Here is a 25096-nt window from a genome sequence, read left to right on the forward strand (position 1 = left end):
GTATTGTTTTGAAGATTACAGTGTAAAGATATGTAAAAATATGGCAAATATGATGTACAAAATAAAAATCCCTCAATGATAAAGTGTATGTTCATTGTTAAGTTTGTATATAAAAGAGCTGATGCACATGAAATAAAATTAAGGAAGAATGGGAAAATGATGAGAATTGCTTCACTGTACCTCTTAGAAAATCGTCAAGGAAATAATTGATTTAGTGGAGTATGTCCCATAACATTTTATCTGACAAAGTTAATCATTGTTGAGATTATATTTATCAAAGCTATTGTTAAAATGGAATTGAAATGCCTCAGTGTTAAAATGGAAAGTCTGAAGCATCCACAAGGACATAATGGTAGTGTTAAAACGTTCTGCGTAAGAAACATGTATTCTGTGTAACTGAAGTGCAGACATAGTTTTCATTTCTTCAGATGAACAGAATGTAGATGAAAATCCTTTATATATTTGGAAAATATTATGCAAATGTTAGCTGCTGCTGCTAAGTCGCTTCATTCGTGTCGGACTCTGTGCGACCCCAGAGACGGCAGCCCACCAGGCTCTCCCGTCCCTGGGATTCTCCAGGCAAGAACACTGGAGTGGGTTGCCATTGCCTTCTCCAGTGCATGAAAGTGAAGTCGCTCAGTCCTGTCCAACTCCTAGCGACCCCATGGACTGCAGCCTACCAGGCTCCTCCGTCCGTGGGATTTGCCAGGCAAGAGTGCTGGAGTGGGTTGCCATTGCCTTCTCCTGAAAATGTTAGCTACTAACAAAAAAGACTTTTTACTGCCTGTGCCCTCTGCAGTGGACATTTACCAAATACTCTACTGACTTTTCTGAATTTGCAGCATTAACATACACACAAACAATGCACTCCCTAGAAAATTAATTAATTGATAAACATAATTAACAATCTGAAAAGAGCAAAATCAACCCCTCTTTTAAATGATAAATATCTATTTGCAGGTCTATTGCCAAGTGTTTTACAAACTATTGAATGATAATTATAAATCATGTTCTCTGACAACTCTTTATAAAAATATTGCATGCAATACTTGATTTTGTTATATTTTTTTCAAACCAATATGTTCCAAACAATGTTGCGACTGCTTTGCACAAATCCTTTTAAATCTCCTCATTCACCTTCTGAGGTACAACACTTCTCTGTAGTAAGTTGGATACACCCCAAACTGAAAAAGCTAATTGGTTCAGTGAGGAATAAAATCAAGAGTTCTTTCTCTTATCAACAATGTTTTTTGTTTTTAATTTTATTTTATTTAACTTTACAATATTGTATTGGTTTTGCCATACATCAACATGAATCCGCCACAGGTATACACGTGTTCCCCAACCTGAACCTTCCTCCCTCCTCCCTCCTCCCTCCCCGTACCATCCCTCTGGGTCATCCCAGTGCACCAGCCCCAAGCATCCAGTATCGTGCATCAAACCTGGACTGGCGACTCATTTCATATATGATATTATACATACTTCAATGCCATTCTCCCAAATCATCCCACCCTCTCCCTCTCCCACAGAGTCCAAAAGACTGTTCTATACATCAATGTTTCTAAACACTTTTGCTAACTAATTACTGACTACTGTTTATGCTATAAATTATACATTCATTAAACTAAGGTTTATATATTTTAGTTAATGAGAAAGGAGTTGAAGTAGAGGGGGGGTAAGGAAATTAGTAGGTGAATAAGAAAGAGGAACACACACACACACACACACAAAATAACATAAGTCATTCCCACATCATATTCACCATTTTTTTTAAAGGACTTTAAACAGTTCCTGAAATACAGACTGGTTTTCATGAAATATTTGTGGAAATATTTCCTAAGTAGCTAGGAAATAATTCCCTTTATCCTGGGAATATTCCTTCTCTTGAATGGGCAGATTATTTTGGAATTTATCTTGCTAATTGGCCTCTGAGCTTCCTAGGTCTGTGGTTTGGTAACTGTCACTAATTTTGGAAAATTTCCAGTCATTCTTACTTCAAATATTTATTCTGTTCATTTCTCTCTTTGCTCTCCTTCTGGTGTTCCCATTAGACATCTGTTTCACCATTTGTAGTTCCCCCAGTTCCTGGATATTCCATTCTTTCTTTCTTTCTCTTCACATTTTAATTTGGGATTTTTCCATTGACATTTCTTCTCATTCACTTACTCTTTCCTCATGCTCAGTCTACTGGTAAACCTATCAAAGACATTCTCATTTACATTACAGTGTTTTTATATCTATCTCTTCCTTTTGATCCTTTCTTAGAATTTCTTTTGTTTTCCTGCTACATCAATCCTCTGTTCTTTCATGCTGTCTGCTTTTTCCATTAGAGCCCTTAACATATTAATTTTAATAGTTTCAAATTCCCAATGTGATAATTTAAAAATATTTGCCGTATTTGAGTTTGGTTCCACTGTTTGCTTTTCTCTGCAGAGTGTACATTTTAACTGGCCTTTTATATATTTTTGTTGTTGTTAAAAACCTAGTAGGATGTAATAGGTAAAAGTAAGTGATTTTACTCTGGATTTTAGTGTAAACTTCTATGTTTATCTGGCAAGGAGTTAGGCTGTGTTTACTGTTTGCCATAGCTGTGGTTTCAGAGGCTGAAACTCCCTCTTGTTTTTCTTTCTGTTTTCCGTTATCTTCAGGTTTCCCTAGAGACTCTCTTAATTAGAGATTGAGGTCTGCAGTTTCTTTACCTATAACCCCTAGCTATTTATTCAGAAGACCTATTGATATATGAATGTCCGTGTTAGCTAAGTTTAAAATCTCAATAATTTATGGATCTGTTTCTGTTGACTGTTTTTGCTTTTAATCATGATTCCTATTTTTTTATGCTTTTCAGGCTATCTAATAATTTAATTTAATTAGAGATATAATAAATATTATGTTGTTAAAAGCTGGATTGTTGTGTATTTTTTCAAGTATTGGATTTTATTGATAGGAATTAAGTTGTAGTGAATCTGCTTGACCTTTCTGTAGCTTATTTTTAAACTTCCTTGAGTATGGAGTAGATGTTAGTCTAAGGCTAGTTTATTTCTAAGATGTTTCTTCCTATCAAATGCTCTAAATGTTTACTATCTCTCTTCTCTAGCATGTTAGAACTCTAACATCTTTTAGCCCTGTTTGTGCCCTGAAAATTGTTCTTTGCCCAGCCTCATTTCTCATTCTTATGCAGATTTCTGGAGCACTTTCTTTTTCTAGTCCCATTGTCTCTGATACTCTGCTCTGCAATCCCAGCCACTTCAGGCACCTTGTGTCTCCTAACTCAGTGATGAATGTAGTCTTGTCTTATTTATGCTTGCTTCTTCATTCAGTGTTCTGGAAAGTGCCTGGAGGTAAAAACCTGGGATATCCATGGCTTACTTCGTACATTTCCCATCCTTTAGGGATCATAGTTTTATGCTGCCCAATGTTACTTCCCTGGAATCAGGTTTGTTTCCCATTATATTTGTCCAGTTTTCTAATGGTTTCTGGCAGGAGAGTAAATGCAGGTCCAGTTAATCCAACAGTGCTAAATTCCAGATTTTTTTTTTTTAAGGCTAATTTTGAAAGTAAAAAGGTGAAGTTTGAGAGATGAAATAATTGATATATATAAGTTTTAAATTTGCAATTCAAATTAAAAATCATTGATTCTGACTCCAAAACTCATGCTTTTAGCCATTTGATACTTACATCAAATTATCTTTTTAATATACAAATTAATTCTCCATGTGCAGATGCAGTTAGCCCTCAGTTCTGTAAATGTTTTCCTTTAAAAGGCTTGAAAATTTTCAGCAAAAAGGTAAAAAAGATGTTATCTGAGAATGAAATTATGGATATTTCATTAGGGATAGTAATTATGGATAGTAAAATTATGGATAGTACTCTGCAATTACTAATATTGCAGCAAATAACAAGTTTAATTTTATATATTAAAGTTTTTGATAATTCAAAAGATAACCTTTTCAAAATTCATTATTTTTGAATGAGAAGAAAAAACTCTCTCTAAAAATCAATCGGGGCCATTGCGGAGAATACACCCCACTGGTTTATATGTGGCAATGGTAATAGCTACTATTTATAAAAATCTAGGATAGATGTTTAGGAAGAATACAGAACACATACCAACAACCTAGGGGGCTACTGCAGTCATGCAGGCAGAGAGTGTGGAGAATGAGATCTATGGAAGGCTGGCTAGAGTGTTTACTCAAAGACCCTAACTATCTTAAACCACCATGGGCTAATGTGAATATAGAATAATTGAGACAAAACTTCAGATACCTGCTTGAACTTTAATTATTATGACTTTGGGGACATGTATCTCACTTTCTATGTTGGAGTTTCAGAGCTGACATGATCACAGCTTTCAATTCTCAGTTTTGTCTCATTTGTTTAACATGGCAGACTCTTAATTATCTAAGCTGCAAATTAATTGTATTGTGAAATACCCTGAGAAACTCCTTGGATAGGTGCTATTCAAATATAGTATGATTTACTGATAGATCTCTGTGTCTCCTTTCAAGAAAATATATGCCTTTATTCTTAGTAAAGAAGTTAAACTGATATAATCATAACTCTTCTAACACTCTCATAAACAACCAAACATATATACTTTTCTCTTTTTTTTCTTAATAACTTTGCTGTCAATGCTCTGGAATGCAAATAAAATTAGTCGCTTTACTCAACGTTCCTATGTGTTATGAAGCCTTCACACAGAGGGCTATATTTATGTATAGACAATGATATTTATGTATACAGGTATATCTTATTCATTTTTTTCTAATTTATGAAGGAAAAGATACCCCAGCTTAGCTATTAATGTTAAACAGTAAATATGAAGTCTCACCAAGATATTGTTATCCATTTCAGAACTTTCAGATGAAAGAGCAGCTATTTGACTTTGCTTTCTTTTACACATATCTGAACATCACTGTTCATCACTGGACATCACTGAAGAGCATACCACAGAAAGATTGCTCAGGATGCTCAGAATGACAGTAGCATTTTAACACATTATTAGTTTTTAGCAGAAACTAATGCCTGCGGTATTAATACATCTCTGGCCAATAATATGTTAATATTCATCTAGGTGAATTCAGGGTTTTCAGGATTTTAACACTTGCTTTAAAAAAATTCAGAGAGACATCTTAAAAATTTCCCATTTGAATGTCAGGAACACATGTACACCCATGGTGGATCCATGTCAATGTATGGCAAAACCAATACAATATTGTAAAGTAATTAGCCTCCAATAAATAAATAAATTTTTTTTAAAAAGAGAAAGAAAAAAAATAAAAATAAAACATTTCCTCATTAAGTTAAATGGATAGAGAGTAAATTATTTTCCTATGAATAGCCTGTCCTTTTTGTCCCACAATGTAGTATACTGAAGGTACTCTTCAGATTCTTTCTAACTGCTTTGTATTTTATCATGATTTTCTATTGGTTTGCATGAGATGATATGGTAAATTCCATGCAAATATGAGAACTGACAAGCATTCAAGCCAATCTTTGAAAAACTGAAAGACAGCAATCCTCAACAAAGGAACACATAAACACACATTCATCATAGGGCTGAAAGTTTTATCAGTGGATTCACTAACATTTCAAGGAAACATGGTGTTCTAGAAAGTGTATAGGCTTTGAAGAGATCAGGGTTTAAATACTCAGTCCCCCTGTCAAGTTCCCCTGGAGAAGGAAATGACAACCCACTCCAGTATTCTTGTCTGGAGAATCCCATGGAGAGAAAAACCTGGTAGGCTACAGTTTATGGGATCGCAAGAGTTGAACACGACTTAGTGCTATCTTCCTTTTCTTTCCCCTGTCAATAGCTGGACCACTAGGATCAGTTTCCTATCTGTAAAACAAAGGCAAAAACTAGATGGATGAATAGATAGATAGGCAGGTGGACTATAGAGAGAATAGGATTAATGTAAAGTGAAAGTGAAAGTGAAGTCACTCAGTTGTGTCCAACTCTTTGTGACCCCATGGACTGTAGCCTACCAGGCTCCTCAGTCCGTGGAATTTTCCAGGCAAGAGTACTGGAGTGGGTTGCCATTTGCTTCTCCAGGGGATCTTCCCAACCCAGGGATTGAACCCGGGTCTCCCGCATTGCGGGCAGATGCTTAAATAATTGTAAACTTCACCACTCCCTTATCATAATCCCTAGCTTATAATAGGCAATCAATACATAATAACAATTAATAAACTGTGGTACTGTAATTGTCAGTGGTGCTTTGACTGAGAAGGTAAAAAGGAATACACAGGATGGAGAGAAGGGATTTCTGCATTATATTTCTTTGCTAATACAATCCTCAAGGACTTGCTCAAAACAATGGATTTAGCATTTTAAAATAACGTATTTATTCTTGATGAGGATTATTGACATCCCCTCATTCACTCACTTGGCAAATTAAGCTCCAGTATCTATTAACTTAGTAAATATGCATTGAATATCTTATTCAGTAGTTAATTCCTTTATGTCTTCACTCAGTCAGGAGGAATTCTGACAGCAGATGCTGGGCTAGGCCCTGGGGATATAAAGATAATAGAAAGACCCCAGGGAGTTCGAAGGCTACTGAAAATAGGATTGATATAACAATATGGATCACACATTTTTTTTTTCTCCCTAGAATCTGTTCTTTCCTTACAAACGTTCAATGAAGGAAGATTCAAGAATACTCTCTCTGGGAACTTGCCTGATTATCTTCGCTCCAGGTTACTCCTTTTTAAACTGAGACTGGAAAGAGTTACTCTCAATTTCTTTGGTAGAACTAATAAGAGACTTTTTTTGAAGGAATTTTTTTGTGTGTCTCTGAGAAATAGAAGATTCTTGCCTCTTTCTCTCCTACTTCATTAATACCCCTTTCCCCCCAAAATTTTAAAATAATGGCTTTAGAACAGAAAAGTCAGCTGACAGTATGGTAAAATCCCATATAATACCACACAGTTTTCCTATTATTAATACTTTAAATTAAGATGGTACTTATGTTACAAATAATGAACAAACACAAATATGTCTTTATTAACTAAAGCCATACTTAATTCAAATTTTCTTGGTTTTACTCGATATCCTTTTTAATTCTAACATTCTATCCCAGGTACCATATTGAGTTTTCTTGTCTCCCTGGGGTCTTCTTGGCTATAATTAACAATGTCTCAGACAGTTATTGTTTTTGATAACCCTGAGAGTTTTGAGGAGTAGTGGTCACTTTTATTGTGGGATGACCCTCTACTGGAATTTGTCTGCTGTTTTCCTTAACTTTAACCTGAGGTTATGGGTTTTGAGCAAAAAGACCACAAAAGTAAAGTGCCATTTTCACCCATCATATCAAGGTTATTACTCTATCAATATGATCTATGGCTGCTAATGCTGGCCTTCATCACTTGGCAGAAGAAGTTTTGTCAGTGTTCTCCACTGTAAACCTACTCATTTTTCTCTTTTTCCATTATTGAGTCTTTGGAAGGGTCAAAGTATATGGTTCATATCTAATGAGTAAAAGGTCATGATTTACTTCTTCTAAGGTGTGAACCTATGTAATTTATTTAGAATTCTTCCTCATGGGAGATTTTTCACTTCTCTATCCTCATTTATCAATTTATTCAATCTTTTATTTATATCAGTATCACATAGTGGATATTTATTTCACTTTGGGGTTATAATCCAATACTGCTTTCTTTTCATACTCAAATTATTTCAGCATATTCTTTGTAAAACACTTTTAAAAATCTTTAAAAGTATATATTATGAATACATTTCCGATTAAACCATTTTCTGTACCTTCATATGGAATGACAGTGGGGCATTCAAATGTGTATTTTCAGCCAGTCTCTTACTGGTGGATTTTCAGTTTAGTTCAGTCATTCGGTTGTGTCTGACTCTTTGTGACCCCATGAACCACAGCATGCCAGGCCCCCCTGTCCATCACCAACTCCCGGAGTCTACCCAAACCCATGTCTATTGTGTCAGTGATCCCATCCAACCATCTCATCCTCTGTCATCCCCTTCTCTTCCTGCCCTCAATCTTTCCCAGCATCAGAGTCTTTTCAAATGAGTCAGCTCTCTGCTTCAGGTGGCCAAAGTATTGGAGTTTCAGCTTCAACATCAGTCTCTCCAAAGAACACCCAGGACTGATCTCCTTTAGGATGGACTGGTTGGATCTCCTTGCAGTCCAAGGGACTCTCAAGAGTCTTCTCCAACACCACAGTTCAAAAGCATCAATTCTTCAGCACTCAGCTTTCTTTATAGTAGAACTCTCACATCCATACATGACTACTGGAAAAACCATAGCCTTGATTAGATGGACCTTTGTTGGCAAAGTAATGTTTCTACTTTTTAATATGCTGTCTAGGTTGGTCAGAACTTTCCTTCCAAGGAACAAGTGTCTTTTAACTTCATGGCTACAATCACCATCCACGGTGATTTTGGAGCCCAGAAAAATAAAGTCTGACACTGTTTCCCCATCTATTTTCCATGAAATGATGGGACCAGATGCCATAATCTTAGTTTTCTGAATGTTGAGCTTTAAGCCAACTTTTTCACTCTCCACTTTCACTTTCATCAAGAGGCTCTTTAGTTCTTCTTCACTTTCTGCCATGAGGGTGGTGTCATCTGCATATCTGAGGTTATTGATATTTCTCCCGGCAATCTTGATTCCAGCTTGTGCTTCTTCCAGCCCAGCATTTCTCATGATGTACTCTGCATATAAGTTAAATAAGCAGGGTGAAAATATACAGCCTTGATGTACTCCTTTTCCTATTTGGAACCAGTCTGTTGTTCCATGTCCAGTTCTAACTGTTGCTTCCTGACCTGCATACAGGTTTCTCAAGAGGCAGGTCAGGTGGTCTGGTATTCTCATCTCTTGAAGAATTTTCCACAGTTTGTGGTGATCCACACAGTCAAAGGCTTTGGCATAGTCAATAAAGCAGAAATAGATGTTTTTCTGGAACTCTCTTGCTTTTTCAATGATCCAATGGATGCTGGCAATTTGATCTGTGGTTCTTCTGCCTTCTCTAAAACCAGCTTGAATATCAGGAAGTTCATGGTTCACATATTGCTAAGCTTGGCTTGGAGAATTTTGAGCATTACTTTACTAGCGTGTGAGATGAGCGCAATTGTGCGGTAGTTTGAGCATTATTTGGCATTGCCTTTCTTTGGGATTGGAATGAAAACTGACCTTTTCCAGTCCTGTGGCCACTGCTGAGTTTTCCAAATTTGCTGGCATATTGAGTGCAGCACTTTCACAGCATCATCCTTTAGAATTTGAAATCACTCAACTGGAATTCCATCGCTTCCACTAGCTTTGTTCGTAGTGATGCTTCCTAAGGCCCACCTGACTTCACATTCCAGGATGTCCAGCTCTAGGTGAGTGGGAGTGATCACACCTTCATGATTATCTGGGTCTTGAAGATCTTTTTTTGTACATTTCTTCTGCTTATTCTTGCCACCTCTTCTTAATATCTTCTGTGGACATTTATTTTCCTTCTATTTTGTTTACATTTTTTTATCATAAATAATGATGAAATGAATATTCTTGGAGCTGTATTTTGTCCATCTGCATGCAAACCTCTTCAGTATAATTTTAGAAAATTAAATTATTAAATAACAGGAATGTAAAAGCTAAAGTTTCTGATATGTCTTGGCAAATTCTCCTCGAGAACAACTGCAGAGGGTCCATTTTCAAATGGACCAAATTACAAGTTGGGTCTCTTTTGATCTTACATACTGATTCCAAAAAGTCAGACATTCCTTTCACTTTTTTTTTTCTATTTCAAAAGCCAAAATTGGATTTTTACATTGCTGTTTCAAAAATCAAATTAATCTAAAGGCCCTAAAAATCATCCAAGCAGAATATATATATATTTCTGCAAGTAACTCTTTATCCTTTCCATCTCAGTCTACCATCACCTTTCTCAGCAGACTTAGAAATCTTACTTTTTAAGTAACTGGCAATTGCAGAAGAGAAAGATTTCAAATCCAAGTTGGAACTGAACTGAAGGAAAAGAAGTTACTTCCATTTTTCCTGTTAACCTTGGAACCCATCTCTAGAAATTTTATTGGAATATGGAGGCATCTCAATATGTTAAAACAAAAACAACTCTGATTTCATCTTCTGGCCCCCGGACAAAAGAATCTCTACCCCCTGATTATAAAATACATTAGTTAATTAGGTAAGGTATATATTTCTAAACAACAATATATTGACCAAAAAGATGATTTTCATGCTGTAGCTGTTTAGCTCATGCAGAAGCAGCAAAGCATGGTAGTTTAGAGCTCAATCACTATGGAAAGAGACTTTAGTTCAAATCTTTTTTTTTTTTTTGTAATTCACTGTGTGATATTGGGCCTGTTACCAACCTATTCTATTCCCAATCTCCTTATCTACAAAATGTTAATAGCAATAGTCTTGTGTCTTAAGATATTATCATATAGTTTCAGTGAAGCACTTAGCACAATGCCTGGTGTAGAATGTGATCAATAAATGTTAGCTATATTAATAATAGAATGATTAAATATAACCAACCATATGTAATGTCTCCTTAATTTCTTTAGGTGAACATTTATGATTATGAGCTGAGCTAAAGTCAAGCCCTATAATTTCTAAGGAATTCTAACTCTCAACATAATTTTGAAGGAACGTGAGCCTCCAGAACCTACCTTGACCAAAGTATAATTTCCTCTCCTGTAGGGCAACATAGCACTCATATACTTGGTGAAGTATTTGTTTAGGATTAATATTATGTATTCATAAAACATTATGGAGATGCTATCGACCAAGGGATAGTTTTCTTTCTTTTTTTTTTTCCTGCTATGTACAGTGTTATTTTCAGCCCTAATATACCTTGAAATTATGGGCTCCTGTTTTACGTTTCATGTACCAATTAGTGCTTACACTGTGGAGTAGAAAGTGGCCATAAAAGTCTTAGGGACTTGGGACAATAGAATCTTACTATCCCTGTGTGGATGATCATAGTACTGAGACAATCTAGCAAACTTTATTATAGGTTCTAACTTTATATTTCAGAATTTATTCTCATAATATATATCCGCATTTTATCCTTTCAAGCAGCCTTTTATGTACCCATTGCTATCTCTAGTTATAAGGAGAAAGCTGAGGTTCAGAGATGTGAGGTAATTTGCACTCATTTACACAAAACTTGCCTGTGTCCTACATGCAAGTACTGTTTTGCTACCACTGCTATTAAGACCAAACTATCTGTGGGCTTTTCACCTGGCTGCAACAAGTGTAGTGTCAAATACCAGAAAAATGCATGCACATTTCGGGGGATAATGTTTTGTCCCCCGAGGGAAACCTGGTATAGACACTGACCAGGAGAACAGGATCATGACTACATTTAGATCACACAGAGAAAAAAGAAAAAAATATCCTTTTTTCCATAATAGTGAGATTGCTTTGCTACAGAACTCATGAATTTATCCATATTGTATCCCCATAGGACAATCTTATATCCCAAGCTCTTTGTATGAATATTTCAAGTTGAGGAAATGAAAGCAGCTAGTTGAACAGTCTGAAAATTGAACAGAGGCACTCTGTGCTGGTTTTGTCATTCTGCTTCCCACTCTTCGATTAAAAATGGCCACAGACAGGATTTTTTGAAATGAGGTTCAAGTTAAGAATAATCCCAAATATAAGCATCTTAGGAAACTGGTTCTCTGTACCATTTTCTACTTAAAACTTGGTATAGCCTGGATTTAAGCTGTGGATAATGAGGTTTAAGAAATCCAAGGGAAAAATATAAGCTTTCTCAAATAGCACTAGTAATGAAAATTCTATTTATGGGGTAAAAGTATAGAAGTGAAGCAGAGTTTCTATAAGTGTGTGAAGAGCTTTAATTTAACTTCCAATTCAGGTTGAATTAGGACGGATGGTTAACAAATACATTCTCTGTCTCCAGATAAAATTAATAGGATGCTCACTCTGTAAAAGCACGATGACAAGAGAGTAAGAAGTAAAAGTCCTCATGGCAATGCTTATTTAAGAAGCACACAACCAGAGGAAGAGGGAAGAAAGATAAATAAAAGGGAGAGGGAAGAAAGAAAAAGAGAGAGGGAAAGGAAATAAGTAAGGAAGAAAGAGAAGCAGAGAGAAAGAAGGAAAGAGAGAGAAAAAGGGAGGAAAGGAAGGAAGGAGAAAGAAAATTTGCTTTTATGACCTAGTAATGGCACCCCACTCCAGTACTCTTGCCTGGAAAATCCCATGGATAGAGGAGCCTGGTAGGCTGCAGTCCATGGGGTCGCTAAGAGTCGGATACGACTGAGCGACTTCACTTTCACTTTTCACTTTCATGCATTGGAAGAGGAAATGGCAACCCACTCCAGTGTTCTTTCCTGAAGAATCCCAGGGACAGGGGGGCCTGGTGGGCTGCAGTCTATGGGGTCGCACAGAGTCGGACACGACTGAAGCGACTTAGCAGCAGCAGCAGCAGCAGTCTTTTAGAACTGTGCAGGCTCATGTTGCAGGAAAATATAGATACAAAATAAGAAAAGGCTACTGTAAAGTTTTCTGAAGTACACAGTTCATGAGTGTCTCATTTGTGCTGTGAGGAAACTTTGAATGAGAGAGTTACTTCAAACTGGTTTTCTTTACTGAGATTTGTATTCAAGCTAGAGTCTGACCACATTTGTAAAGATTAAAAAAAAAAAAAAGTGTGTGTGGAGGGGGTGGATTTGGAGCTGAAAGGGAAATTTTACCAGAAATGGCTGATACCTGAAGTTACAGGATGATGGTGGTACCATGCATTTTGACTTAACCCTTTAATGGCAAAGCTTCAAGTGATTTAATAAGAATCCTCATTCTGAAGACCCTTCAAAGATCTCCTTGTTCCACTGAACTCTTCATACATTAATATACTAACTTTGGATTTTAAATAGACCACTTATTTTAAATTAAAATGAACTTCCAGGGAATACTGCATCACTGATATCATCAATATAGATAAGCTAGATAGGTCTTAAAAAGAATGTTGAAGCCACAGAAGGAAAAGGAGTCTACTAGTGCTAATAACTGAATGGGTGGCAACTCAGAATTGGAAGGTGGATCACAATAAATTAGCCTGTACTGGAACTCTAAGTGGAAGAGAATTGGCAGGTAATAATTTAGCAGAAATTACCTGTCTAAACGTGAGTACCATTTCAAAAAGGTAATTAGGATTGTTAACAGCTTCCAGCTGAATATTAAACTGAGATGACATATGGACACCATCTGTCACAAGCCTGGTACATAGTAAGCACTCAATTAATGGTTATTACTATTCATAAATAAATGCTTAGCTTTCTCACAATGCATTTTTTTTCCTCTTTGGTGAAAGTTGTCTAATTACTTTCCTCCATACCACAATGGTCTTAGATGATTTGTCAAGCTAAAAATAAAAGTATTTTACAACAAACATGCTATAGCTCACTTGCAAGATCCCTGCTCTCATGATAAGGAAAGGAACGTGATGGCTATGATCAGAGGTATTATCTCCTTAGCAGTCAGTCTATCAAACAGGCAGAAGCAAGACATTTACTTCTAGAGACATATATGCATGTTTGTGCACCCATTTCATGTACAGTATGGAGATCTGATTTTAGTTTATGCATGATTCATAAATCAGTTTATGTTAAATGCCTAGTCATACAGAGTTCTTAAAGGAGAATAGAAAACAAATAAACATAAGCTAGGATTCTTATCTTGAAATGATAACAATAATAATTTAAAATTATTTTTAAAGTCATTAACACAAAAATACTGTTTAATGTGTTTTCGATGGTGTTAAATGTGTGAAATGTATTATATTAATACCATTTAATCTTCACTATAATCCTGTGAAGTATATACTAGTATTAAGCCCTATTCTCGGCTTCCTGAGTAGCTCAGCAGGTAAAGATTCTGCCTGCAAAGCAGGAGACCCTGGTTAAATTCCTGCGTTGAGAAGATATACTGGAGAAGGGATAGGCTACCCACCCTGTATTCTTGGGCTTCCCTGGTGGCTCAGACAGTAAAGAATCTGCCTGCAGTGAGGGAGATCTGGGTTTGATCCCTGGGTTGGGAAGATCCCCTGAAAGAGGGCATGGCAACCCACTCCAGTATTCTGGCCTAGAGAATCCCCATGTGTATAGGAGTCTGGCAGGCTACAGTCCATGGGGTTGCAAAGAGTTGGACGTGACTGAGTGACTAGGACAGCAAGCCCTATTCTAATAAATGAGAAAATTTATGTTATAAATGTACAATACAATATAGCTGGTAAGTTTAAGAATTACACTCTGCTCTGTACTCTCTATATAGTATTCTAATAGCTTTGCTATTAACAGTAGTACCAGTATTAGTATTTCATTGCTTACATAGAATGGTGTATCTTGGAAAATTTAGCTTACATTTGAAATTGAACTCACTACTAATATAATTTCATCTTTTGTTGACTTTAGTTCTTCCCACACACCGTCCACTTGGGATGGCTTCAGAAAAGAGAGAGGGTGTGAAATATAAAGCAATTAATTGTTAACTACTAATTGGCACTTGCCTTTGGCACTTGCCATCTGCCTCTATAAGGATTAAATAATGTGTTGCTGTAGCTACTGACTTTCAACATCCCCTGAAAGGAGTTCAGGGCAGAGAGCAGAAACGAGGTAACCTGTGCTCTGGGAAAAACTGGCAGAACAGGTCTTCAGATAGTTAGAAAATTTCAGGAGCTGATTTTATGAGCCCAATTCTTATATCCTCTGATATCTAGAAAAGCCCTAAAATTCATCATGATGATGACTGCTCCTCATGACTAGCAAAAGCCTTTTGCAAAAAGTATGTGCTTTACTGAACATACTCTCCCTTCACCAAAATCACATATATACTGATCTTTCCGCCTACCTCTTTGGAACAGTTTCTCAGAGACATGCTGTCTCCCCGACTATAATCCTTATTTTGTACCAATAAAACATAAGTCACCACTGTCACATGATTCGTTCTTTTAAAATCTGCAACATTTACATCATTTACTGTCTTCATAAGACATGCCCAGACTAAATGGGAACTTTTCATTAAAACAAACGTGCATTTTTATGTAATCTATGCTTTACAGTTATTCTCCCTGACACTACAGCTCACATGATCAGTAGTAATCAGGAGGCTCCTGACATTCATATTTTGTAGTGACATAACAAATCTGAAAAAAAAAAAACTTAACATTGAATTAGTATCTGCAAAATCATATAAAATTTGATTTTTCTGCCATTAGAAATTTACAAGAAATGCAGCCATAAAATGCACTTGATAAGACTCAATTAAAAAAAAAACAAATGTTTTAGTGACTATTTTTGATAGTTTAGTTGCTCTGAAGAGGGTGGGGAGATTTGAGAGAATGGCATTGAAACAGGTATAATATCATGTATGAAACAAGTTGCCAGTTCAGGTTAGATGCACGATACTGGATGCTTGGGGCTGGTGCACTGGGACGACCCAGAGGGAGGGTATGGGGAGGGAGGAGGGAGGAGGGTTCAGGATGGGGAACACAGGTATACCTGTGGCGAATTCATTTCGATATTTGGCAAAACTAATACAATACTGTAAAGTTTAAAAATAAAATAAAATTTAAAAAATATATATAATATCCTAAAGAAATCTGCTAATACCATGTCATACAATTCAATCACACAGATAGAAAATATCTTAACAGCTTTTTAACCCAGGCATTCAGCCCATTTCTCAAGTCTTTTTAAAAATGAAAGTAGCAGGAAAACTACGCAAACAGGCATAAGGCAAAAAAATGACTATTGTTTAACAGATATATTTGAGGTTTCTTTTTTGGCATTGACACGCTTTAATATAGGCATGTGAAGAATTCCAAGTTACCTTTCTTTATGTTAGCTTTGGTTTTCAAACACAGTGTCTCCATTTTGTTGGAAATTGTTGCCTAGAAGTGCCAAGTATACATCCAACATCTGAGAAAACCTAGCGACAAAAGATCCTGTTTTTAATAGCTCTTTCAAAGGCAGTCCCAGAATTGATCTACTTGTTTCTGATTGTGATGTCTTAGTTACCATAGTTGACCCACAATGGTGGCCACAATACACCAGTTTCTAATGGTAAGACCTGAGTTTTGTGCTCACTCTTGCATCCAGATGTGCACGTATGCATGCTTAGCTGTGTCTGACTCTTTGCAGTCTCATAGACTGTACAACCTGTCATGCTCCTCTGTTGATAGAATTTTCTAGCCAAGAATACTGGGGTGGGTTGCCATTTCCTGTTCTAGGGGATCTTCCCAATCCAGGGATAAAAAAACTTAACATTGAATGTTAAGGGATAAAAAAACTTAACATGTCTCCTGCATTGACAGGCAGACTCATTACCACTGAGCCACCTGGGAAGTCCCCAGAGGTGCAGTCCATCCAATTCAAATCAGATGGACTAAAGATAGGATGCACTGGGTTTCCCAAAGAAAATTAAAATGCACACACAAAAACAAACACATGTCCAATGCAGACTGAGAATACAGGAGTCTAATTCTTAAATCCTTCTTCAAAATTGGAAACTCTTATGTTAGAAACCAGTACACTGAAACTTACAACTTTCTCCATAGTTGAGTGGTTTATTAGGCAAGGTGTATCACTCTAAACATAACTGAGGTAAGAAAAACAAGCATCTATCTAGAGGATGTTCTTTAAGTGAGAAGCTTAAATATCTCTTCAGTCTCATGTCTGCTTTACATTTTTTTGCCTTCTAGTATAGTTCTGACCCTATAAAGCATTGTTCTTAAAATATATTTCACAGTCATGATTTTTCACAAGGATTATACTGCTCAGTTTTTGGTCTTACATGCCACTTTCACAGAATATCATTTTTATGTCTGTCTAATGGCTATATAGAAGTACCATACTGAGAAGTATTTAAAGGTCCCTTACTGTTGGTATTGTAATTAAAGTATACTGTTCAATTACTGGTTCAGAGATTTAGATAAATAGGTTAAAAATTGACTCCTATCTTCACAGTTAAAATAAAGAACATGATATAACAATGGGAAAATATTCAGCCTTTACTGATTTTTTTTTCTTAATGTTTTAGGTTAAAACCTTTTTTAGTTGAATGTTTTGCATGTATTTTTCATAAACCTCAGAGATACACTATCATAAAAAGATAAAGAATCATGGATTCAGATAAATATCAGAGCCTCTATTTATTTTTCTCTTTGTAAATACATTTTCTTAGAATTTTTCTATTATAAGGGTCATACATCCTTACTGTAGAAAAATAATGGAAAAATTGAGATAAGCAGAAAAAGGAAAATAAAAGGCATTTATATCCTCACCACCTGTAGATACTAAATTTTCATGTTCACATATGCACTGTATGTATTTTTGAAAATTGGATAACACTGCCTCAGACTTGGTGAAGTTCTTTATCAGTGAATAAACTTTCTTTTAGAACTTTGTTTTAGAATAATTATTTAGAACTTGTAGCTCTGTGTTTAATAAAATGAGTGAATAAGAAAACTAGCTACCTGAGGTTACTTGTTGGCAGGAATATGCTGTTTTACTAAAATATCAACCTAAAGTTATAGTGTCAAGGCTTTTTCAAAGGACAAAAACAAAACTTATTAAAATTATTATTTTTGTATTTAATTAAAATTCAAGTTGTATTGGTCACTGTATGCTAATTCTGAGAAAAATAGACAAATCAAACATTGATTGGTGAATATTCTTTCTGTGAAATATGTGTGATCACATTTATGACTTTCTACACAGTGTATATCTTTGATTTGCACATCAGGATCCTCATTGTTGGCCAATGAAAAATTCTTGAGGCTTCCACAATTTTGTTGCTTTATTTGAAGCCTCTACTGAATCAACACCAATTATCTGTGGTTGTTACGGCTCAGATTCTATAGATCTTTATTTGTCAACCACTTTGTATATGATTGGTGGTTCTCCTGCATTATTTTTGTGGACTTGGAAAAAGTCCTGCATCTTCTACAAAGTTTATAATTTGGTTTTGCAAAATGATTTTTACTATTATTAAGCTGAAAACATTTAGACCAGAAATTATTTAACCACTTGAAAATCTATAAAAGAATGAAAAATTACTTGAAAATAAGAAAGGAAGATGTTAGTGCTAATAGATTGGGGTTGATTTTTCAAATGATTAGTTTATTAGGGAATATTTTCTGGTTAGAACTTTATTTATAGCCTACATTTGCATTGCATTCTATTATATCTGTACAAGTAAGGCCTTCTTAACCATGAATTTCTAAATTCATCTCTATTGTTTGACACTTAGATTCATATATTATAAAATGTATTTTTTTTGCTGCTTAAAAAGGTAATCAGATGAAATATATTACATATAAGATATTAAGCTAAATTCCTATAATAAAGGAATTGTTTACACATTCTTTCTGAAAAGAGACAAAGTACAATGCAAAGATTTTTTTATGTCATTAAAAAAATGTATAAATAATACATTCTTTTGAGGATAGCAGATCCTATACCCCAGTTCATTTGGGTCTGTTATATAGTACTGATCTCTTGATAATCTAGCTCACCAGTCATGAATGTCTTCAACTATGTATTAGTACCAATTTAGCTATAAAGGAATCTGAGTTTTTGCCTTAGAATCTGTAAATACAAAAAGAAATTGCCTCCTCTTAAATGTTACATCCTCACAGAATTTCCAGACCTTCATATTTAAATTGATACAATCCTGTTACTATCTCTGCATGCTCTTTCCTTTGTTTCAGTTATTGCAATTTACAAATCTGATTTTTATATTGTGTTTATTGTCTGTTTTCCCCACTAGTCTGTGAGCAACATGAGGAGGGAAAACATGTTTAGTCATCAATTTATTCCCTGATCTTACTACTGTGACTTGCTCATGGCAAGCACTTAATAAACTATTAAAATTGCTGGATGAGTGTATGGCGAATGACTGCATAATCTGAAAACTAGTCACAGGTAGTAGATTGACTGATATTTTTCCTTGAGAGTTAAGCTTAAGGAATTCTTATTTTATCCTGCTGTCATAAAGACTAAACCATCTTCTATTCTAATGAGGTGTAACTGTTTAGTCCCATCCCTGATATTAGTTGGAGGAGGTTGGATGGAAGCCCATTGCCGGGGAAAGTCAAATACAGCAAATCCCAAGCTATCCTTGAAATCCCGAACTTTCAACAGGAAGATGAAGGCTTCTATGAGTGTATTGCAAGTAACCTTCGAGGAAGAAACCTTGCAAAGGGTCAACTCATTTTCTATGGTGAGCTAATAGAATTTCAAAAAGTATATGGAATATTTGGTGATATCCTTCATAGTGAATAGTGAAAGTGTTTAGCATGTTGTGGGCAAGTGTCATAGGAGAAATAGAGAAGACACATTTCCAGGTAAGGATGCTTAATTCAATGATTAGCCGATGGGAATGACCATTTTTAAAATATGGCTTTAATTTCAGCACAGTCTATGCATGTTATTGTTTATCAAAGTTTCCTTTGAAATATGAGCAGTGTCGTGTTAAAAGCCATAGAAGTTTATAACACAAAGTAAAATGGAATTCAATATATTTCCCTTAATATGTTCAGCAGCAGCCTGTGACAATCTTAATGATAATCCCAAGCAGAAATTAAAAAGAAGAAAATGACAGGAGAAGTATAATACTTACAGTAGTTTTCAGTACTTGTTTATGTTTCCCAAGATTGTCTACAGATATGTAGATAAGAGAAAAATAAACTCATTACTTCATTTAAAAATATATTTGTCTCAGTTATCAGAATCTTTCATGGACTTAAGAGAGATGATAAAAACATATATTTTCTAATGTTTGTCCTTGTGCCTTCTTTCCTCTAGGCCAAAATACACACTTGCATGAAGTTCACTTTTTTTTTGACATCAAATAAACCATAAAATATACCTCAGGATTGTCAAAATGTTTGCGGCTTTTAAAATACTCTTAACTTAGCTATATTTAACACCTCTGTACTCAGTTCAGTTCAGTTCAGTCGCTCAGTCGTGTCCGACTCTTTGCGACCCCATGAAGCGCAGCACGCCAGGCCTCCCTGTCCATCACCAACTCCCGGAGTTCACTCAGACTCACGTCCATCGAGTCAGTGATGCCATCCAGCCATCTCATCCTCTGTCGTCCCCTTCTCCTCCTGCCCCCAATCCCTCCCAGCATCAGAGTCTTTTCCAATGAGTCAACTCTTCATATGAGGTGGCCAAAGTACTGGAGTTTCAGCTTTAGCATCATTCCTTCCAGAGAACACCCAGGACTGATCTCCTTTAGGATGGACTGGTTGGATCTCCTCGCAGTCCAAGGGACTCTCAAGAGTCTTCTCCAACACAACAGTTCAAAAGCATCAATTCTTCAGCACTCAGCCTTCTTCACAGTCCAACTCTCACATCCATACATGACCACTGGGAAAACCATAGCCTTGACTAGATGGACCTTTTGTTGGCAAAGTAATGTCTTTGCTTTTCAATATGCTATCTAGGTTGGTCATAACTTTCCTTCCAATGAGTAAGTGTTTTTTAATTTTATGGATGCAGTCACCATTTGCAGTGATTTTGGAACCCCAAAAAATAAAGTCTGACACTGTTTCCACTGTTTCTCCATCCATTTCCCATGAAGTGATGGGACCACATGCCTTGATCTTAGTTTTCTGAATGTTGAGCTTTAAGCCAACTTTTTCACTCTCCACTTTCACTTTCATCAAGAGGCTTTTTAGTTCCTCTTTACTTTCTTCCATAAGGGTGGTATCATCTGCATATCTGAGGTTATTGATATTTCCCCAGGCAATCTTGATTCCAGCTTGTGCTTCTTCCAGCCCAGCATTTCTCATGATGTACTCTGCATATAAGTTTAAATAAACAGGGTGACAATATACAGCCTTGACGTACTCCTTTTCTTATTTGGAACCAGTCTGTTGTTCCATGTCCTCTATACTAGAGGACTTTAAAAACTGTATTTATACATGGCCAAAAGTCATTTTCTGTGTGACATGTTTCTATGTGACACATTTATAATCAATAATAAAGTAATTGGAAAAAAACCATATATTTCAATAACTAAAAGGTCTAAGGTATGGTAATTACCTAGAAGGTATGCTAATTAAGTTTATACATGTGTTCTCAGTCACGCAGTCATGTCCAACTCTTTGTAATCCATGGACAGTAGCCTGCCTGGCTCTTCTGTCCATGGAATTCTCCAGGAAGAATACTGGAGTGGATGGCATTTCCTTCTCACAGGGTCTTCCTGATCCAGGGATCGAACCCTTCTCTCTTGCATTTCCTTCATTGGCCCACAGATTCTTTACCACTGAGCCACTTCAGAAGCCGTCAATTGAGTTTATACACACATTCTTTTGATAGCTCCTATTTTTTAATCCAAAGTCTCTGGACTCTGGCATTCTTTTGTAAATAAAATTGTGAGGATGTAACTGGGAGTTTTTTTAGGAGCAGCACAATATTACACCAGCTTTGGCTAATAGGTATGTCATTTTTCTACTAAACGGACAAATATATAGATAAAAAACTTAACCATAAAATTGAGGTCTCTATAAACTGGAAATCAATAATAAAGTACTTTCTCTCACATTAATAAAGCGACTGCTAGCTTACATAGAAGATTTTACAAATATTCACATAATTTTTATAGAAATAAAGTGTAGAAATAATTTTCAGTGATATTATAGGTAATTAACCTTTGATGAATTGAAGAAGATCTCAAATAATGTTTGCTAGATCTGAGATTAGAACCTTGAACAATCTTCTGAAATGAGATTCTGCCCAGTCTACCATAGCTCTTCAACCTGGTCATCTAAGTCTATTCACAAGACGTATGGAAGTGAAAGTGAAAGTCATTCCGTCGTATCAAACTCTTTGCTACTCCATGGACTATACAGTCCATGGAATTCTCCAGGCCAGAATACTGGAGTGGGTAGCCATTCCCTTCTCCAGGGGATCTTCCCAAACCAGGGATCAAACCCAGGTCTCCCACATTGCAGGTGGATTCTTTACCAGCTGAGCCATGAGGGAGGCCCAAGAATACTGGAGTGGATTCCTTCTCCAGTGGATCTTTCCAACTCAGGAATTGAACCAGGGTCTCCTGCACTGCAGGCAGATTCTTTACAACTGAGTTACCAGGGCAGCCCCACATGACCTATTATCACAATCAAACTAGCCATTTAGGAAGTACAAATGGTCTCTGAGGGTGAATAATGGGTAATTGGTCAATAAGACAAAATAATGCTTCTTGTTCACCTATTTAGTTTTCAATATGCTCCCAAAGGGCTTCCTAGGTGGTGCTAGTGGAAACGAATCTGCCTGCCAATGCAGGAGAGATAAGAGACCCAGGTTCAAACTCTGAGCAGGGAAGATCTCCTGGAGGAGGGCATGGCATCCCACTCCAATATTCTGGCCTGGAGAATCCCATCAACAGAGAAGCCTGCAAAGAATCAGACATAATTGAAGCAACATAGCACACGTATTTTCAAAGGAGAAGAGAATTGATTCAATTTCTTGAGAATCGAAAAATACCCGAAAATTTCAAGACTCTCAGTCCATTATGTTGCTATGCTTAAGTTAAGCTTCAGAATTCTATCCATTTATATTGGGTCCTCCTCTGGCAACCCACTCTAGTATTCTTGCCTGGAAAATTCCATGGATGGAGTAGCTTGTCAGGCTAGAGTCCATGGGGTCACAAAGAGTTGGACGTGATTGAGTGATTGAGCACAAATACACAACCTCCAAAATATGTTTATAAAGCATTACTATCATTATAAATAATGGAGCATATTCAGAGGAGTTAAGTGATTTACACGACCATTGAGAGGGTGAAATAAGTAACAATACCCAAGCCTATATGGTAGACTTGAAATACTAAGTTTTTTTTTTTTTTTTTTTTCAGGTAGTTCTGACTTAGTTGGACCTACATGTAGTTGAAGACTTAAAAGTTTATTCTTTGGAATCCTAAAAATGTACACATTAAAAAAATAAATAAAGCTTAAAGTTATAGCTATTGCACTAAGCAACAAACCATATATATATATATCTGAAACTCCTGTAAGCTATGTGGATTTTATGTGTGTGTTCATTTTTTCTCCCAGATCAAATGTATAATAGGGCAATTTCTAAACAAGTATCTACAAACTATAAAATTTTAAAATATTAAATAGAAACATGATTCCATTTAATCAATACATTCAGTTCTTCTAAGGGGTGTCATCCATTATCCCTCAAGGTTGTAAAAAGCGTGTTCTGTAACTGGAGGTTCCCCTGATTTCCACAGGAGTTCATCTTGGCTTACTTTTCACCACAGTGGGACATCATGATTTCTTGTTTTCCTTGACTAGCTCCCCGAAGGAACTTCTCTTTTAGTGCAAGATTACAGCGGAGAAACCTTGAAAGTCAGATATACTTGTACATCATTTCAAAGACTCTCAGTACCACTTGCTCCAACCAGTGCTGCAGTGACCTCCTCTGCCACTGTATTTTGCAGGTGTAGCCTGACAGACTCTTATCTCCGGTGGCACAACAGGCCATTTTGTTTCCTGCTCCAGTTTTCTTTGGCCCCTTCTAGAACCTACTCAAAATTTAAGCACACACAACCTGAACGTTCTAACAGTTAATACCTGCTGCTGCTGCTGCTAAGTTACATCAGTCATGCCTGACTCTGTGCGACCCCATAGACGGCAGCCCATCAGGCTCCGCGGTCCCTGGGATTCTCCAGGCAAGAACACTGGAGTGGGTTGCCATATCCTTCTCCAGTGCGTGAAAGTGAAAAGTGAAAGTGAAGTCTTTCAGTCGTGTCCGACTCTTCACAACCCCATGGACTACAGCCTACCAGGCTCCTCCGTCTGTGGGATTTTCTAGGCAAGAGTACTGGAGTGGGGTGCCATTGCCTTCTCCAGTTAATACCTGAACTGCCCTTGAATGACTATGGACTAGAGCCAATGAATAAATGTTTCCTCTTTCTTTCCTGGCCAGGCAGTTATAGAGATTCCTTATACATGCACAGAAGATGGGTAACAATCATCTCTGCGTGCTCAGTTGTGTCTGACTCTTTGTGAACCTATGGACCCTAGCCCACCAGGCTCCTCTGTCCATGGAATTCTCCAGGCAAGAATACTGGAGTGGGTTGCCATGCCCTCCTCCAGGGAATCTTCCCAACCCAGGGATGGAACCCACATCTCATGTCTCCTGTATTGGTAGGCAGGTTCTTTACCACTAGCTCCACTTGGTGGTCAACTCAATAACTCATTCTTGCATTGACTCTCTCCTTTCCTGTTGATTCTCCCTTTTCCTGAGAACTTACCCTTGGCCAGCACTCCCAAACACAAACATGTGACTACTTTCTGTGTACAAAATCAGGCTTCTCTATTTTCTAACTATGTCTCATTGTAAGCTGGGAAGGACTGAAGTCAGAAGGAGAAGAAGGCATCAGAGGATGAGATGAGTAGATAGCATCACCAACTCAATGGACATGAATTTGAGTGAACTCTGGGAGCTAGCAAAGGACAGGGAAGTGTGGAGTGCTGTAGTCCATGGAGTCTCCAAGAGATAGACAAAATCAAGCAACTGAACAGCAATTTCTTGATAAGGTTACCTAACACCTATACAAAAAACCCTCTATAAAATTTGTAGGGAGAATTAAGTGCAATTATACAGGAAGCTCATCCACTCCAACTTATCTAGGAGAGACCTAAACAAAGGAGAGGGATTAAATGGCAAATTCAGAGAGTTTTCTATCATCATTATAGAAGAAATCATAATTTCAAAAAATTTATTTTATACACATCTGTTTCCATGAATGTTAGTAAGGATAATACTACCTTATATTTAAATAGCATTTCAACATCAATTATATCAGTTGCTTTTTGCTTCAGAACTATGTTGAACTTTCTCAGATTAGAAAATAACGTTTGGAAAACTCATGCCTAGAATTAAAGTTATATGCTTAACCTGCATACAACTCTAAAAGTTATCATTCCCTGTCAAGACTTATACACAGGGGAAAACTTGCTTAAAACCTACTAAAATGTGATGAGGCTGATATCTGATTTATGCTTCAGACTATTGAATTGTTATTATATTGGATATAGATACAATTATTTTGGTTAGTTCAGTCTAAATATACTTAAT

The 25096-nt window shown here is 36.5% G+C and overlaps 1 protein-coding gene across 2 annotated transcripts in view; it reads left to right on the forward strand.

The window, feature by feature from the left end:
- The window catches only part of CNTN6 (contactin 6), a 322024-nt gene that overhangs the window by 211440 nt on the left and 85488 nt on the right, over nt 1–25096 (forward strand). For both annotated transcript variants that reach the window (XM_027523249.1, XM_027523250.1), the window contains exon 8: nt 19036–19220. In XM_027523249.1, coding sequence (XP_027379050.1) covers nt 19036–19220 — 185 coding nt within the window. The remainder of the gene's footprint in view (nt 1–19035; nt 19221–25096) is intronic.

This window comes from Bos indicus x Bos taurus, chromosome 22, assembly GCF_003369695.1.
Source record: "Bos indicus x Bos taurus breed Angus x Brahman F1 hybrid chromosome 22, Bos_hybrid_MaternalHap_v2.0, whole genome shotgun sequence".
Taxonomy (NCBI): Eukaryota; Metazoa; Chordata; class Mammalia; order Artiodactyla; family Bovidae; genus Bos; species Bos indicus x Bos taurus.